Source organism: Leopardus geoffroyi, chromosome C1, assembly GCF_018350155.1.
Source record: "Leopardus geoffroyi isolate Oge1 chromosome C1, O.geoffroyi_Oge1_pat1.0, whole genome shotgun sequence".
Lineage (NCBI taxonomy): Eukaryota > Metazoa > Chordata > Mammalia > Carnivora > Felidae > Leopardus > Leopardus geoffroyi.
Genome location: NC_059328.1, coordinates 83,237,229 through 83,256,585, shown reverse-complemented (window position 1 = coordinate 83,256,585; position 19,357 = coordinate 83,237,229). Strand labels below are relative to the sequence as shown.

General features: G+C 33.8%; 1 protein-coding gene across 1 annotated transcript in view; it reads left to right on the top strand.

Annotated features, from left to right (window-relative positions):
• Positions 1–19,357, top strand: part of DPYD (dihydropyrimidine dehydrogenase) — an 852,446-nt gene that overhangs the window by 216,252 nt on the left and 616,837 nt on the right. Inside the window, exon 5 of the mRNA XM_045478381.1 lies at positions 9,081–9,242. Within this exon, the coding sequence (XP_045334337.1) occupies positions 9,081–9,242 (162 nt within the window). The remainder of the gene's footprint in view (positions 1–9,080; positions 9,243–19,357) is intronic.

Sequence of the window (19,357 nt, the reverse complement as noted above, 5' to 3'; positions counted from 1 at the left end):
AGCTGTTTTGATAATGTTGTGATGATATAAAGGCCCAAATATGATAGGACTATTGGTTAAATTTGTTATAACATATGAGACGATAGCTGGCTTGTGAGTTTCTCATGTTTCTTGATAATGACTTTAAACCATTAAATTGTAGAAAGATGATGCTAATGCAATTTCAAGCTATAACTTTAAAATAAAAAGCAAAGAATAAAACTTAACTTGTCTTAAAATTAACTCACATGAAAATGGCACATGTTGTATCTTTGAACAAGCTTTAAAAACTCCAATGAGTAATAGAAAATTCAACACCTGCAAAATATGTGTAAGTTAATGGACTAGAGAACATTCAATGCCTATACTTTTGTGTTGATATAAAAGCAACAAACATGTCAAACATCATTTGTGTTTTAGACTTTTGCTTAAACAAGGAGTAAAAGTCCTCATGCTTTATACATAAAACAAATCTGTGCACAAAAGATCAGATATTTAGTTTTTATACCTCCTAACATAACCCCGTACATTTTTCTTCACACAATTGAAGACTAAAATGCTTGTGAATGATCGAACAACATGAAGAAAACAGTTGAAGTGATTGTGTATTTTCTAGAAGGAGACTGCTGGGGTATCTTTAAAGTACCCTTCTAAATTTAAATCTTACAGCCTTTGCTTTTAGAAAGGTTTAAGAGCTCACAGAATAGGAGTCAAACCTCTTGTTTAGAAAGAGAACTGAAGAAATCTTCCCACTTACTATGAGAGAAAAAAATTGTTATTGATCTTGTGTTCTTGATGGGAAGAATTGAGGAGGTGTTCCCTTTCTAACAGGTTTCTGAATGTCTTTGACTCAGAGTACCCAGCTTCCTACACTGCAGAGTTCTCTACCATTTCTTCAAAGTTATTTGTAAGAGGTAGAGTGCAAAGGTGACTTCTGAATCATTGCTTGATGTTAGCTCAGCCTGTTTTCAAACCATGTTTGTGTATTCGGTGATACATGCCAGTGCATTTGGGTTTTTTTGTTTGTTTTTTTGTTTGTTTAGGTATTATGTTTTCTTCTTCACTTTCTCTATTTTTCCACTGCCTTTCTGAGAGTTTTCACAGCATCTATACAATATCTTCCCAATTATTCTTTTAATGCCAGCACCCTTCTATTAAAAAGCCTCAATGAAATACTAAACCCTTAGATTGGACATCAAAATTTTCCACAATTTGGTCCAAATACATCCAAAATATATCTTCTAATCATTTCACATGAGTCAATGAACAACTCTAGCCAATTGTCCAAGTCATTATGCCAAGACATATTCTGAACTTTTAAAATTATTCACTCATGTCAGTCCAGCATAACTTGTATGCCACTCCCTCTCATCTCTTAGTTCTGTCACTTCAGAATCACTTTGATTGCCACCCACTTAAAGCAGATTCTAAACCTCATCCTGAAGTGACTTTTCACTCTGCTACCAAAACATCTCGATGTCACGGAGTGTATGCTTCCCTTTTCTTTGTTTCCCTTTTCTTTTTTCAAATCCCATTGTGCCTATTATTTAAGAAATATTCAATGATTCTTAGTATTTTTTAAATGTCATAATCTCCTACAGTTTTATTTTGGTATAAGAGCTGTACTTGGAATCATGAAATGGTTGAAGAAATACTAGACAGTTTTATTGTCAGTAATATGCTGTGATAGATCAAGCCTCGTGCTTTGACAACTATAGCAAATCATGAGCCATAAGTGTAATTTTAAGTGTTTTATTTGTTGTATTTTTTCAAACATATCTTTTTTTCTTCTTGGATCATTGTTTTACATGCAGTCTTAAAATTCAATTTGAGGATCATAAGATAATCAGTATTGTTGTGGAGGATCCTTAGTCATTTAATTAGGTTCTGTTCTTTCTGTGTCCTCCCCTCCAATATCCTTAAAAGTAATCTACAATTGACATTTTTTTCTCATGATAGTGTTTTTATATTACTAGGACACTTCTAATTATGCAATAGGATTTTTTAGACAGTCAGCCATTAAAGAGCTTATCAAACTCAACACCCCAAAAATTAATAAATTAAAAAAATGGGCAGAAGACATGAGTAGATATTTTTCCAAAGAAGACATACAGATGGCTAACAGACACATGAAAAGATTCTCAGCATCACTCATCATCAGGAAAATACAAATCAAAACTATGGTGAGATGCCCCCTCACACCTGTCAGAATGGCTAAAATTAACAACACAAGAAACAACAGGTATTGGCAAGGATGTGGGAAAAGGGGAACCATCTTACACTGTTAAAAAAAAAAAGAACTATCATTTGATCCAGTAATCACACTTCTGGGTATTTATCCAAAGAACACTGAAACACTAATTCGAAGGGATATATGTACCCCTATATTTATTGCAGCTTTAAAAAATTTTTTTAATGTTTATTTTTGAGACAGAGAGCATGAGTGGGAAAGGAGCAGAGAGAGAGGGAGACACAGAATCCCAAGCAGGCTCTAGGCTCTGAGCTGTCAGCACAGAGCCTGACGCGGGGCTCGAACCCACGAACCGTGAGATCATGACCTGAGCCAAAGTCAGATGCTTAACCAACTGAGCCACCCAGGCACCCCTATTGCAGCTTTATAAACAGCCCAATTGTCCATCGACAGATGAACATTTGGTATGTACACACACACACACACACACACACACACACACACACACACAATGGAATATTATTCAACCATAAAAAATAGTGAAATCTTGCCATTTGCAATGGATGGATCTAGAGAGTATAATGCTAAGTGAATTAAGCCAGTTAGAGAAAGACAAATGCTATATGATTACACTTGTATGTGTAATTTAAGAAAGTAAACAAGTGAACAAAGAAAAAAAACAGAAAAAAACAAAAAATAGAGTCTAACTATAGAGAATAAACAGATGTCTATCAGAGGGGAGGTGGGGGGGAGCATTGGTGAAATAGGTGAAAGTGATTAAGAGTACACTTATCTTGATGAGCATTGAGTAATATCTTAAATTGTTGAATCACTAAATTGTATGCCTGAAACTAACATAACACTGTTAACTATACTGGAATTAAATTTAGAATAATAAAAAATCTAAGGGGTGCCTGGCTGGGTCAGTCAGAGCAGTGTGTGACTCTTGATCTCAGGGTCATGAGTTTGAACCCTCCATTGGATGTAGAGATTGCTTAAAAAAATAAATAAAGTTTAAATAAAAGTTCAAACATCTTAACTTTTAGATTTGTGTGGAGTAGAAATGCAATTTTTTTCTGTTCAGTATAAAAGATAATTCCAAGAGTTATGTTTTATTGCTCTCCAGGATACTGCCCGGTTTTTTATCTAATCTAGAAATTTTATTTATGATTTTTATTTGTAATTTAAATTATTTACTTATAATTTAAAATTATAAATCAGATTTATTTCTTTATTAAATCCCCTATATAATTTCCAGTCATGTAAGTGTACTTTTAAAAATGTAACACTTTATTGAGATAAATTCATATCTCATACAATTTGCCAATGTAAAGTGTACTATTATTCAATGATAGTGAGTATATGTTCAGAAATGTAACTATAATCCCAGTCAAATTGAGCATATTTTTATAATCCCAAATATCCCAGTAGATATTTTACATTTTTTCTCAGATCCCTAGCCCTAGGCAACTACCAGTCTGCCTTCTGTTTCTTTAGTTTTGCCTATTCTGGACAATTCCAATAAATGAAAACATAATTTGTGATCTTTTGTGAATGGCATCTTTAACTTAGCATAATGTTTTCAAGGTTCAGCTATATTTTGGAATATATCATTACTTCATTTCTTTTTATTTCTAAATAATATCTGATTATATGGATATATCACATTTTTTAGCCCTTCATCAGTCATGGGCATTTAGGTTGTTTCTATATTTTAGGTATTAGGAATAACACTACTTTGAACATTAATGTATGAAATTTTATATGGACAGATGTTATAAATTTTCTTGAGTGTACACCAAAGAATGGAATTGCTGAATCATATGGTAACTCTATTTTTAATCTTGCGAGGAACTGCCAAACTATTTTTCAAAGCAGAGACACCATTTTTCAATCCTGACAACATTGTATGATTGTTGCAATTTCTCCACATCCATGTCAACATTTTTTATTGTATGTCTTTTTGACTGTAGCCATCCAAGTAGGTACTAAGTGGTATCTCATTATTTTGACAAGCATTTCTCTTAAAGCCAGTGATGTTTAGCAACACTTGTACTTATTGGACATTTGTATATTTTTGGAGAATTGTTTATACTAAACCATTGTTCTTTTTTTAAACCCTTGTTCATTTTTTAATTGAATACCTTTTTAATAGTGAGTTATAAATGTTCTTTATATATTCTAGATGAAAATTTCTTATCATATATGATTTTTTCCTCTTCTGTGGGTTGCCTTTTAACTTTCTTGATGGTGTTCTTGGTAGTATAGAAGTTATAAATTCTGATGAAATTCAATTTATCTGTTTTTCTTTTGTTGCTTGTGCTTTTGTTGTCATATCTAAAAACAATGGCCTAATCCAAAGTCTTAAAGATTTATTCCTATATTGTCTTCTAAGAGTTTTATAGATTCATCTCTAACATCTAGATCTATAATCTATTGTTAGTTAATTTTTATGTATGGTGGACTAGAGATCAACTTCATCCTTTTGCATATTGATATTCAGTTATCACATCATTTTTTGAGGAGAATATTCTTTCTCTATGGAATTGTCTTGGAACCCTTGTCAAAAAAATCAGCTGTACATAAATATTAAGGCTCTATCTAGACTGTCAATTCTGTTCTATTGATTTGTATGTGTATTATTATGCCAATGCCACAATATCTTCTTTACCACAGCTTCATAATAAATTTTGAAAATCAGGAAATGCAATCCTGCTATGTGTGTTCTTATTTTTCAGGGCTGTTTTGCCTATTCTGGTTCCCTTGGATTTTCATACAAATTTGAGGTCAATATGCCAATTTTTGCATAGAAATCTGCTAGGATTTTGACAAGATTGCTCTAAGCTGTAGGTCAATTTGAAGAGTATCGTTATCCTAGTAATAAGTCTTCTAACTCATAATCGTGGGTCATGGGCTGTCTTTCAATTTATTTAGGTTTTCTTTAGTTTCCTTCATCATTGTTCTATTTTCAGAACATATGTTTCACACATTTTTGGCAAATAAAGTCTAATTTGTATTTTGATTCTCTTATTAAATAGAATTATTTTCTTGATTTCATTTTTATTGTTTTATACGTTGTGTGTAGAAATACAGTTGATTATTGTGTATTGATCTTATATCCTATAAACTGGTTATAGTCACTATTAGTGCTGTATTGGTCAGGGTTCTCCTTGGAAACAGAATGAACATATACATATTCTTGCTCTCACCTTTTTTGTGCTATTCAGGTCTTCAACGGGTTTGTTCATGTCCACTCAGTGGAGTGACAATTAGGGAGAGCAGTTTACTTTACAGAGTTTACCAATACAAATCCTAATCTCATGTGGAAATGCCTTCACAGTGTTTATATGGAAATCCTAATCTCATATGGAATGCCTTCACCCCAAATTAATGTTTAATGTGGGCATCCCATAACAAAGTCAGATTGACACAAAATTAAGCATCACATTGCTAATAATTCTTTAGTAGAATTTAGGATTTTCTATTTACGTGATCACTTCATCTACAAGTAGAAATAGTTTTACTTCTTACTTTCCCATCTGAATAGCTTTTACTTCCTTTACTTGCCAAATTATTTGATAAAACCTCTGTTACTGTGCTGGATAGAAGCACATCCTTGTATTGTTCCTAATCCTAAGAAGAAAGCTTTCAGTTTTCAGCATAAAGAGAGATGTTAGCTATGGTGTTTAAATAGATATCCTTTATTCACCTCTAAAGTGAATTAGTGGCTTTCTCTTTAAGGTCTGTTGTGAGTTTTTATCATGAGGAATATTGGATTTTGTCAAATGCTTTTTCTGCATTTTTGGAGATGATTGTGTGATTTTTGTCCTTTATTCTATTGATGCAGTGTATTATATTAATCGATTTGGGAGGTGATAAACCAACCCTGCGTTCCTGAGATATATTCCATGTATATATTTCAGAACCATTTGTGAGGAATTGGTATGAATTTTTCAATATTTTGTGAGTTTAGCATTTAAGCCCTGTCAGCCTCAAATGCTCTTTGAATCACCTTTACCATCTTAATGATTCCTTATTTATTGAGTGAAGTAAAATTTTTGAGACATGTACCTTCTGAATGTGTAAGGGTATCCTGTGTTAACTTTTGAAAATTATACTTTGTTGGGATAGTGTTTTACTATTAGCCTCTATCAGTGACACCAGCAAAGGCTTTCACAAAGACAGTGTTAAATATGACCAAATTGGAGGAAGAAACAGATTAATCTCTTGAGTTAAGACAAAAAGACCCTCACCTTATAACAACTTTTCATTGAATTGATGGAAACATAAAAACTAAGGGAAATATTTTTAAAAGTCATCTAATAAATTATAAAGCATAATTAGTGAGCTATCTACATGCCCTTCAATTTATACTGAAAACAGCTTTTTGTGTTTTACATAAAGATACATACTATATCTGAAAAATAATACTGCAACTAAATTTTATAATCTATTAGGTAATCACCAGTATTCTTTAGTATTAGAGTATGTCTTGGTCCTTAGGAATATGTGGCCATATATATGACTTTGAATCCTGCCTCTGTCAATTTATATGATCTATGATCCTTTGGCATATTATTTACCCTTCCTACCTCAGTTTCCTTATTTATAATTTGAATTTTATTACACATTCTTATTATGTATTCAGAAAAAGTGTATTGAAGAACACTTCTTATGTGTTAGACATTGCTGTTGGTTGCTAAGGAGACACATTGAATAAGACAAATACTGTTAAACTGCCATGAACACTATTAAAACCATGCATTAAGACCTATTTTTAAATGGTTTATTTAGTTATGGAATGTCAATTTGATTCTTTTTAAATAGATCGCGTTATTCTGGTTATATTTTTACTTGTTTCTTCTATTTTGTTTGTCTATTCTTTGTCTGAATTTTCATCAAGATTATTTTAAAGTCTTTTTCTTCAAACTCCAGTTTCTGTATCAGATGTGTGGGTCTGCTTGATTGATTTATTTTTACACTGATTATCAGGTATTTAATCCTGTCTCATCTCATGCTTAGAAATTTTTGATTGAGTGTTGGACACCTTATATAAGATGATTGATGATAAAGATTAAATAAAGGTCTGGCAACTTGCTGGTAATGTACTGAGGAGTCAAGAAATAGTTAAGGTTATTCTTGTTGTTTATTATCATCAGTATTTTATAGCCTCTAGGAATTTATATTTATGACAAAGGTTGGACATGGAAGCAATGTGTGTGTTTTCAAAGACTTTCAAAAATATTTTAAATAAAGCAAAAGGAGAAATAAACACATTAGCTCCATGTAGTTAAATGCATTATACCATATCTTCTTTTAAACCATATTTTTACAGAAGTTTTATATTTACAGAAAAGTTGTGAAGATAGATAGTACAGAGAATTCCCATATGAACCTACCTATTATTTTCTTGATTATTAATATCTGATATTAAGATAGCATATTTATTACAATTAATGAAACATTATTTATATGTTATTGCTATCTAAAGTCTATGCTTTTTTTGGATTTCCTTAGTTTTTACCTAGTGCCTTTTTGGGAGGGATCCAGGGCCCTGTCCAGAATACATACATACGACAATTAGTTGTCATGTTTCCTTTGGGTTATCTTGAGTTTCATATTTTCTTAAAATTATCCTTATTTTTTAAAAATTTTTTAATGTTTATTTATTTTAGAGACAGAGACAGCATGAACGGGGGGAGGGACAGAGAGAGAGGGAGACAGTCTGAAGCAGGCTCCAGGCTCTGAGCTGTCAGCACAGAGCCCGATGTGGGGCTCAAACTCACCTTGAGATGATGACCTGAGCCAAAGTCAGAAGCTCAACCAACTGAGCCACCCAGGTGCCCCCAAATTATCCTTATTTTTGACGTACTTGACAATTTTGAGGAATACTGGTCAGGTCCAATTCTTACTTTTGATTAGAGAAAAAAATACTTCCAAAATATTCAATTATTCATTCTTAGTAAATAATGATATAATTGTACAATTTATGAAAAGTTGGGTTCTAAAAACTCTTGATAAAATGAATAGGGTTCTAAGTTATTCTATAATAGTCAAATGTGTGGAAGGGAGTAATGAGAGATGGCCATGTCAAGGTCTGGTCCAGGAGTGCCTGTATAATGAGTTTTATCTACATCTTTGGTTAATAGTATGTAATCAAAGGATGATAATCAATATAGAGAGTCATAACACAGAGTCTCTCTGGACAAGCCAGATGAAAGAGTGAAACAGGGCTTAGATGCTTTTAATTTAGTTAAATTGAGGATAACCTTTTTGTTTCTTTGTTTTTTGAAGTTTTAAGATTTAGGCTTTAAGTTTGTTCAAACAATCTACCAAACTTACCTTTGTTAAACATGAAAAGAATAATTCTTGTCAGAGTAGGGCTAGGTGCCTTGTGAAAGAAAACTATTTACAGAACATTTATTTATTTTTAAAAAATGGTTATTTATTTATTTTGAGGAGTGAGGGAAGAGACAGATGGGGGGTGGCAGAGAGATGGGAAGAGAATTGCAAGCAGACTCTGAAATATTAGAGCTCCCCACATGCCCTACAGGGTGCGACCTCACGAGTTGTGAGATCATGACCTGAACCAAAATCAAGAGTCCAGTGCTTAACTGACTGAACCACCTTAGGTATCCCTACAGAACATTTTTAATTTAATTTTCAGTTTTCAAAATTGATTAATTTTGCATTTATTAATACACCATATATTGAATGCTCCCATATGTTAGGTACTCTACCAGTGATTACCTGATATTTCTTCATGGTATAGAGTATTGGAACCTCTGTATCTTATATATGTCTTAATCTTCACTTCAATTACCTAATAAAAATTAGGTCATATTTCCAAGGTGTTTAATGTGCACTGTTAAATAATTAAATTAAATTTTATTTTATTTTATTTTTGTAGAACTATTATGGAGCTGCTAAGATGATTTTTTCTGACAACCCACTTGGTCTGACCTGTGGAATGGTATGTCCAACCTCTGATCTTTGTGTGGGTGGATGCAATTTATATGCCACTGAAGAGGGACCAATTAATATTGGTGGATTGCAGCAGTTTGCCACTGAGGTATGTATGCTGTACATATTGTTTTTCTTTTCACCCACCCCTAAAACACAGAAATCTTAAAATAACTTTAATCCTTGGTGCTTTATTGATATCCAATATTTGTTTTAATATGAAATTTATTGTCAAATTGGTTTCCATACAACACCCAGTGCTCATCCCAACAGGTGCCCTCCTCAATACCCATCACCCACCCACCCCTCCCTCCCACCCCCCATCAACCCTCAGTTTGTTCTCAGTTTTCAAGAGTCTCTTATAGCTTGGCCTCCCTCTCTAACATTTTTTTTCCTTCCCCTCCCCCATGGTCTTCTGTTAAGTTTCTCAGGATCCACATAAGAGTGAAAACATATGGTATCTGTCTTTCTCTGTATGGCTTATTTCACTTAGCGTAACACTCTCCAGTTCCATCCACATTACTACAAAAGGCCATATTTCGTTCTTTCTCATTGCCACGTAGTACTCCATTGTATATATAAACCATAATTTCTTTATCCATTCATCTGTTGATGGACATTTAGGCTCTTTGCATAATTTGGCTATTGTTGAGAGTGCTGCTATAAACATTGGGGTACAAGTGCCCCTATGCATCAGTACTCCTGTATCCCTTGGGTAAATTCCTACCAGCGCTATTGCTGGGTCATAGGGTAGATCTATTTCTAATTTTCTGGGAACCTCCACACTGTTTTCCAGAGCGGCTGCACCAGTTTGCATTCCCAGCAACAGTGCAAGAGGGTTCCCGTTTCTCCACATCCTCTCCAGCATCCATAGTCTTCTGATTTGTTCATTTTGGCCACTCTGACTGGCGTGAAGTGATATCTGAGTGTGGTTTTGATTTGTATTTCCCTGATGAGGAGTGACGTTGAGCATCTTTTCGTGTGCCTGTTGGCCATCCAGATGTCTTCTTTAGAGAAGTATCTATTCATGTTTTCTGCCCATTTCTTCACTGGATTATTTGTTTTTCCAGTGTGGAGTTTGGTGAGTTCTTTATAGATTTTGGATACTAGCCCTTTGTCCGATATGTCATTTGCAAATATCTTTTCCCATTCCATCAGTTGCCTTTTAGTTTTGTTGATTGTTTCCTTTGCAGTGCAGAAGGTTTTTATCTTCATGAGGTCCCAATAGTTCATTTTTGCTTTTAATTTCCTTGCCTTCGGGGATGTGTCAAGTAAGAAATTGCTGCGGCTGAGGTCAGAGAGATTTTTCCCTGCTTTCTCCTCTAGGGTTTTGATGGTTTCCTCTCTCACATTCAGGTCCTTTATCCATTTGGAGTTTGTTTTTGTGAATGGTGTAAGAAAGTGGTCTAGTGTCATCCTTCTGCATGTTGCTGTCCAGTTCTCCCAGCACCATTTGTTAAAGAGACTGTCTTTTATCCATTGGATATTCTTTCCTGCCTTGTCAAACATTAGTTGGCCATACTTTTGTGGGTCTAGTTCTGGGGTTTCTATTCTATTCCATTGATCTATGTGTCTGTTTTTGTGCCAATACTATGCTGTCTTGATGATTACAGCTTTGTAGTAGAGGCTACAGTCTGAGATTGTGATGCCTCCTGCTTTGGTCTTCTTCTTCGAAATTACTTTGGCTATTTGGGGTCTTTTTTGGTTCCATACAAATTTTAGGATTGCTTGTTCTAGCTTCGAGAAGAATGCTGGTGCAATTTTGATTGAGATTGCATTGAATGTGTAGATAGTTTTGGGTAGTATTGACATTTTAACAATATTTATTCTTCCAATCCATGAGCACAGAATGTTTTTCCATTTCTTTATATCTTCTTCAATTTTCATCATAAGCTTTCTGTACTTTTTAGCCTACAGATCTGTTACATCTTTGGTTAGGTTTATTCCTAGGTATTTTATGCTTTTTGGTGCAATTGTGAAGGGGATCAGTTTCTTTATTTGTCTTTCTGTTGCTTCATTATTAGTGTATAAGAATGCAACATTTTTAATGTGATACACAGCTAAAGTGTGTTTTATACCATAAATAATATTGTTATTCAACAATGACTACATAAATTAAACTTCGTAAAACCATATGTCAAATTAATTATAATCCCAGAAGTTTATTAAAATACTCTGACTGAAAGTTATATAAATAAGAGGATCTGGAAGTAAAATTTATTCATTAACTTTACCTTGTAATGTGGCAGGGACACCCCATTATAAAAAGGCTATTTTGCCTGACTCTTTTTCCTGAAAACTCTCTTGAATCCTTATAGCTTGAAATAATATGTCAGTATTATTTTGTGATTTTTTTTTAGTAATAGAGGTTGGGGAATTTTCAAAAACCCTGACACTGAATAATATTCTTTAAAATTAAATTTTATAGACTTTTAGAGTAGAAGCAGGTGTGTTATTTGGATACTAATTTATAAGGAAATAAAATGAAAGTATTTTTCACCATCACACAAGTTTGAGTCCTAGCTTTCCCTTTTATGAATCCTTTGAAAACAACTGATTCTCTGGGATACCTTATGCTTTCTGGTGTCTTCCGTTTGGAGTCAACTACCAGATCATTTTCCATGTATCATTTAAATGACCAACTTGCATCAAGGTTACAGTAAGATTGTATAATCCTTGTGGTCCATTAGCTAGAAGGCCAAATTAAATGCCTTCAACACTAGATTGTTAGTTAATGACTTTCCTCTTTGGTTTTGTCAATTTCAACACAACATATTCTCTCCTTTTTGGACCCTTCACATAATATCTTTCCAGCTTATGTCTCACTTTGCTTTTAGTAATAAATCAAGGTTACTCCTTCTCTGCTTTCTGACAAGTCAGTTCTAATCAAGGGCTCTTGGGAATGAGAAAATAGAAACAGTTTGTTGTGAGTTGTTGCAATAAATTATTGGACTTAATTTCTTTTCTTACCAAATTCAAAATTGTATTAGGCTTATCTTACCATTGTGTGGTATGATCTTTACAACGGAAGAAAATCCTTAGTTGATGGAGAAGATTAACTTGAATTCATCTACATCTTTCTTTGAGGACTCATTGTTTCTTCATTATAGCAGGGCAAGCTTGCAAGGATGTCATAAGTGAAAAGTCACACAGTATGTATATGAACTAACACTGCATTTCAAAACAAAATGTGTTAAAATAATATGGTTACTTTGTTGGTGACCTGGATGATAGAGAGACAGCATTCCTCTGAGAACTCTCACTTGTTTTTTTCCATTGAGGTATAATTGACATGCATTATTATAATAGTTTCAAGTGTACAACATAGTGATTCTACATTTGTATACATTGTGAAATGATAATTACAGTAAATCTAGTACCATCTGTCACCATACAAAGTTAATGCAATGTTATTGACTATATTCTCCATACTATACATCACTTCCCATGACTTACTTATTTTATAACTGGAAGTTTGTACTTCTTGATCCCCTTCACCTATTTCTTGCTCTCAGCACCAGTTTGCTCTGGTAACCACCAATCTCTTTTCTGTATCTGTAAGTCTAGGTTTTGTTCTGTTTGTTTTGTTTTGTTTTAGATTCCATGTGTTAGTGAAATCATGTGGTGTGTGTCTTTCTCCATCTGACTTATTTAACTTGGCATAATACTCTCAATATCCATCCATCTTATAGCAAATGACAAGATTTCATTCTTTTATATGCCAGTAATATTTCATTGTATATACATATTACAGTTTCTTTATCCACTGATTTGTTGATGGACATGTAGGTTGTTTCCATATCTTGGCCGTTATGAGTAATAATGCAATGCACATAAGGTGCATATATTTTTGAGTTAGTATTTTATTTTTCTTTGAATAGTACCTAGTAGTAGAATTGTTTGATCATATGGTAGCTCTGTCTTTAGTTTTTTGATGAACCTCTATAATATTTTTCATAATGGCTGCACCAATTTATGTTCTCACTAACAGTGCACAAGGATTACCTTTTCCACACATCCTTGCCAACACTTGTTATTTTTTTTTTCTTTTTGATAATGGCCTTTCTGACTTGTGTAAGGTGGTATCTCATTGTGGTTTTATTTTCCTTTCATTGATGACTAGTGATATTGAACATCTTTTTATATGCCTGTTGGCCATCTGCATTTTTTTTGGAAAATGTCTATTTGGATCCACTGCTTATTTTTTTGTATTTTTTATAAAGTTTATTTATTTTAAGAGAGAGAGAGAGAGCGAGAGAGAGCACGAGCAGGGGAGAGACAGAGAGAGAGGGAGAGAGAGAATCCCAAGCAGGCTCTGCACTCTCAGTGCAGAGACCAACATGGGGCTTGAACTTACAAACTGTGAGATCATGACCTAGGCTGAAACCAAGAGTTGGATGCTTAACTGACTGAGCCACCCAGGCACCCCTGCATAATTTTTAATTGAATTGTTTGGAGTTTTTTGTTATATAATTCAATATGTATGCTTTATATATTTTGGATATTAATCCCTTTTTGGATATATGATTTACAAACATCTTCTCCCACTCAGTAGATTGTCTTCATTTTGTTGATATTTTTTTTTTTTTTGGTATGCAGAAGCTTTTTAGTTTGACATAGTCTCTTTTGCTCATTCATTTATTTTATTTTTGCTTTTGTTTCCTTTGTCTTTTTATTCACATCTAAAAATAAAATCATTCAGGTCAATGTCAATGAGTTTGCAACCTATGTTTTCTTGTAGCAGTTTTATGCTTTTGGTCTTACATTCAAGTATTTAATCCATTTTGAGTTTACTTTTCATATATGGTATAAGAAAATGGTCCAGTTTCATTCCTTTGCATGTAGCTGTCCAGTTTTTCCAACACCTTTTATTGAAGAGACTGTCTGTGGTTTTATTTTGGGGCTCTCCATTCTGTTCTGTTGATATATGTGTCTGTTTTTATGCCAGTACCATTTTGTTTAGATTACTATAGCTTTGTAGTATAGTTTGAAATCAGAGAGTGTGATACCTCCAACTTTGTATTTACTTCTCAAGCTTGTTTTGGCTATTGGGAGTCTTTTGTGGTTTTGTATTAATTTCAGAATTATTTCGTCTAGTTTTGTGAAAAATACCATTGGAGTTTTGATAGAGATTTCATTGAATCTTTAGATTGCTTTGGGTAATATAGACATTTTAACAATACTAATTCTTTCAGTCCATGAACATTAATATCTTTCTGTTTGTGTCTTCTTCAGTTTGTTTCATTAATGTCTTATAATTTTCAATGTACAGGTGTTTCCCCTCCTTTGTTAAATTTGGTTTTAGGTATTTTATTCTTTTTTAAAAAATTTTTTTTTTTCAACGTTTATTTTTTATTTTTGGGACAGAGAGAGACAGAGCATGAACGGGGGGGGGGGGGCAGAGAGAGAGGGAGACACAGAATCGGAAACCGGCTCCAGGCTCTGAGCCATCAGCCCAGAGCCTGACGCGGGGCTCGAACTCACGGACCGCGAGATCGTGACCTGGCTGAAGTCGGACGCTTAACCGACTGCGCCACCCAGGCGCCCCAGGTATTTTATTCTTTTTGATGGGATTTGGATGGGATTGTTTTCTTCATTTCTTTCTCTGGTAATTTGTTATTAGTGAATATAAACAACAATTTTTCTTTTTTAATTTTTTAATGTTTATTTTTGAGAGACAGAGTGTGAGCAGGGGAGGGGCAGAGAGAGAAGAAAACACAGAATCTGGAGGAGGCTCTATGCTCTGAGCTATCAGCACAGAGCCTAACATGGGGCTCGAACACACGCACTGTGAGATCATGACCTGAGCTGAAGTCGAACACTTAACTGACTGAGCCAATCAGGCGCCCCTAAACAACGTATTTTTCTATATTAATTTTATATCCTGAAACCTTAGTGAGTTCATTTATTAGTTCTAACAGTTTTTTGTTGGAGTCTTTAGGGTTTTCTATATAGTATTGTGTCTTCTGCAGATAGTAACAGTTGTACTTCTTTCTTTCCAGTTTAGATGCTTTTTAGTTCTCTTGCCTGATTGCTGTGGATAGGATTTCCAATACTAAGTTGGATAAAGGTGGGAAGAGTGAGCATTCTTGTCTGTTATGGTCTTAGAGCAAAAGCTTTGAACTTTACACCATTCAGTATGATGTTAGCTGTGGGCTTGTCAATGAGACCTGTATTATGTTGAGATACATTCCTTCTATATGCATTTTTTTAGAGTTTTTATCATAAAAAGGTAGAGAACTTTATGGAATACTTTGCATTTATTGAGATGATCATATAATTTTTATTTTTCAGTTTGTTAATGTGATGTATTTCATTGATTTGTAGATGTTGAAAAAAATCCTTGCATTTGTGGGATAAATGCCATTTGATCACGATGAATGATCCTTTTAATGTATAGTTGAATTCAATTTGCCAATATTTTGTTAAGGATATTTGCATCTATGTTCATCATAGATATCAACCTGTAATATTTTCTTTGTGTGTATCCTTGTGTGGTTCAGGTAACAGGGTAATGGTCACCTCCTGAAATGTGTTTGGAAGACGTTCCTTCTCATCAATTTTTTTGGAAGAGTTTCAGAATGATATGTATCAAAGCTTTCAGTGGTTGGTAGAATTAACCAGTGAAGCCATCTGATCCTGGACTTTTCTTTATGGGGAGTTTTCTGATTACTGACTCAGTGTCCTTACTAGTAGATAGTCTGCTCAGATTTTCTATTTTTCCAGGATTCAGTGTTAGAAAATTATGAGTCTCTGTTAATTTATCCATTTCTTCTAGCTTGTCCATTTTGTTGGCATACAGTTGTTCATAGTAGTCTTATGATCTTTTGCTATTTCTATGGAATCAGTTGAAACTTCTCTTTTATTTATGATTCATTTATTTGAGCTGTCTCTCTCTTCTTTCTATTTCCTTTTTTTAGTCTATTTCATTTATTTCCACTTCGAACTCTATTATTCTCTTATAGAACTTCTAATAACTTGTGATTTTTTATGTTCTTATTTTTGTAATTTCTTTAGGGGTGATATTAAACTGTCTATTAGGGATTTTTCTTGTTTCTTGAGGTAGCCCTGTATTGCCATGAACTTCAATCTTAGAACCACTTGTAAGGCATCTCATAAATTTTGATATGTCATATTTCTGTCTTCATTTGCTCCAGGTATTTTGTTTTTATTTCTTCTTTGTTGTTTCTATGACCCAGTAGTTTTTCAGTATCATGTTGTTTAATTTCCATTTTTTTATATTTTTTTCCATTTTCTTCTTGTAATTGATTTCTAGTTTCATAGCTTTGTGGTTCAAAAAAATGCTTGATAAGATTTCAGTCTTCTTTAATTTATTGAGACTTGTTTGTGGCCTAACATGATGTATCCTGGAGAATATCCCACGTACATTTGACAAAAATGTGTATCTTGCTGCTTTTGGATGGAATGTTTTGTATATATCTATTAAGTTCATCTGGTCTAATATGTCATTTAAGACCAATATTTCCTTATTGTTTTTTTTGTTTAATTAATCTATCCAATGATATAAGTGGGGTGTTAAAGTACTCTACTATTATTTTATTGCTGTAGATTTCTTCTTTATAAATGTTATATCCTTTTGCCGAGTTGACTCCTTTATTATTGGGTAGTGCCCCTCTTTGTCTTTTATTACAGTCTTTGTTCTAATGCTTCTTTTTTTTATATATATATATATGACTGTAGCTATGCCAGCTTTATTTTTATTTTAAGTTTATTTATTTTTGAGAGAGAGAGAGAGAATGCAAGCAGGGAGAAACAGAGAGAGAGGGAGAGAGAGAGAGGAGAGAGAGAATCCCAAGCAGGCTCTGCACTGAGAGTGCTGAGAGCATAGAGCCTGATGCGGGGCTTGAACACACCAACTGGGAGATCATAACCTGAGCCTAAATCAAGAGTTGGACACTTAACAGACTGAGCCACCCAGGTGCCCCCCATGCGATATCTTTTTTTATACCTTCACTTTCAATCCATGTGTCCTTACTTCTGAAGTGAATCTCTCATAGGCAGTATAAAGATGCATCTTATTTTTTACCCATTCATCTACTCTATGTCTTTTGATTGGAGAAATTAATCTACTTATATTTAAAGTAATTATGATAGGTATGTACTTACTGCTACTGATTTATTGCTTTTTTCAAGTTGTTTAAGTATTTCTCCCCTGAGTCTCTTTTCTACTCTATCTCTCCTCTTTTGTGGTTTGTTGGCTTCCTTTAATGTAATGTTTAGATTGCTTCCTCATTTTCTTTGGTGTATTTACTCTATGTTTTTGATTTGTGGTTATTTTAAGGTTCACGTATATCATCCTATGTGTATTACACTTTTTTAAGTTGTAGCGAAGTAAGTTTAAACACATTCTAAATCTCTACCTTTTTACTCTCCCCAGCAAACTTTATATTTTTAATGTCACATTTTATATCTTTTTATTTTGTGTATTAGCTATTATTTTTTTCAAATTTTAGTACTTTAGCTTTGGTCAGTCCACTACCTTTAATATATTTACCTTTTCCAGTAAGATTTTTACCTTTGTACATTTTCCTTTTATTAATCAGTGTCATTTCTTTTCAGCTTGAGAAGTTCCTTTAATATTTTTTGTAAGACCAGTTTAGTAATGCTGAACATTTTTGGCTTTTGTTTGTATTGAAAGCCCTTTTTCTCTCTCTCAATTCTGAAGGATAACCTTGCTGGGTAGGCTTTTCTTAGTTGGAAGTTTTTCTCCTAGCACTTTGAATATGTCGCGTCGCTTCTTTTTGTCTTACAGTTTCTCCTGAGAAATTTCCTGATATTCTCATGGGATTTCCTTTGTATGTAGCAATTTGCTTTTTTCTCTTGCTACTTTTAAGATTCTCTATTTATCTTTAAGTATATATTTTTTATTTTCTTAATGTTTACTTATTTTTGAGAGTGGGGGCAGAGAGAAAGGGAGACACAGAATCTGAAGCAGGCTTCAGGCTCTGAGCTGTCAGCACAAGCCTGACGCAGGACTTAAACTCACTGACCGCAAGATCATGACCTGAGCCAAAGTCAGACACTTAACCGACTGAGCCACTGAGGCGCCCCAATCTTTAAGTATAATTTAATTATAATTATAATTTTAATTATAATGTGTCTTGGTGTGGCTCTTCTTGGGTTCATCTAAATTGGAAATCTCTCAGCTTCTTGGACCTAGGTGTCTTTTAGGGAACTTTACATCTTCTTCCCCTTTTTCTTTTCTCCTCTGCCAATGCCTTCATCTCCAGAGAGAGTTACCACTATCCCCTTCCCCTCTGGCAGTTGCTGTTAGATTAGTAAATAAATCTCTTCACCTCTGAGAGAAGTGTTCAAATTGCTATTTTTTTCATTGGGTTTCAGGATGAGTGGGACTGCATTCCTTTAAAGAGGAAATCTCAATTTTTTATATCATTTTGGGTCCCTTGGACTTCAGACACTCTGTTTTTCTAAATTAGATGTTTTAGGGGTTCATCTCAGTGGTGTGGATCCCAAGAGTTGAGGTGCTTGATGTGGGACGCCAGCCCTTCACTCATTTAGGGGAAGCACTGAACTGGTGAGAAGCCTCCCTTTTATATGTTGCTGCAACAGGGGTAGGTTTTTTGTTGAGACCATATCTGCTCTCCTGCCTGCCTCAATATAGTCTTTTTACCCTTTGTTTGTGGAGAATAACATCATGTAATATTTCGATATTTTTCAGAGGGAAATGATTCATATATAAGTTTAGATTTTGTCTGTCCATGGGAGGGGGGTGAGTTCAAAATCTTCCTATTCCACCATCTTGCAGAAGTCCCCCTTTTCAACCCTCATTTGTTTTTAATGAAGTTCCTTCCTCCTCTTCCCAAAGTAAAATTGTTTGGTTGGTTGGTTTTGTTTGTGTGTTTTGTTTTTTTTTTGTTTTTTTAAGACATAGCATAGATTAGAATGGCATCAAATGCATTTTAAGTGATTGTGGAGTTTAAAAAAGGAATGTATCTTTTATACTTCAATTATACTTTACAAAATAATGGCTTCAAATATATCTGTCAAATCATAAATTAGTCTTGTAATGGAACTACGAAGAAAAGCTCTTTCTCTTTTTTTTTTTTTTTTAAGTTGGCCTCAGTGCAAGATACTTTATAAAATTTTGTATTTATAAGTCAGTGGATGGTTTACTTGAAATTACCCAACTGTCAGTGTTGTTATGAAGATAAGCAAAACACAAACAACGTATTAATTGACTGC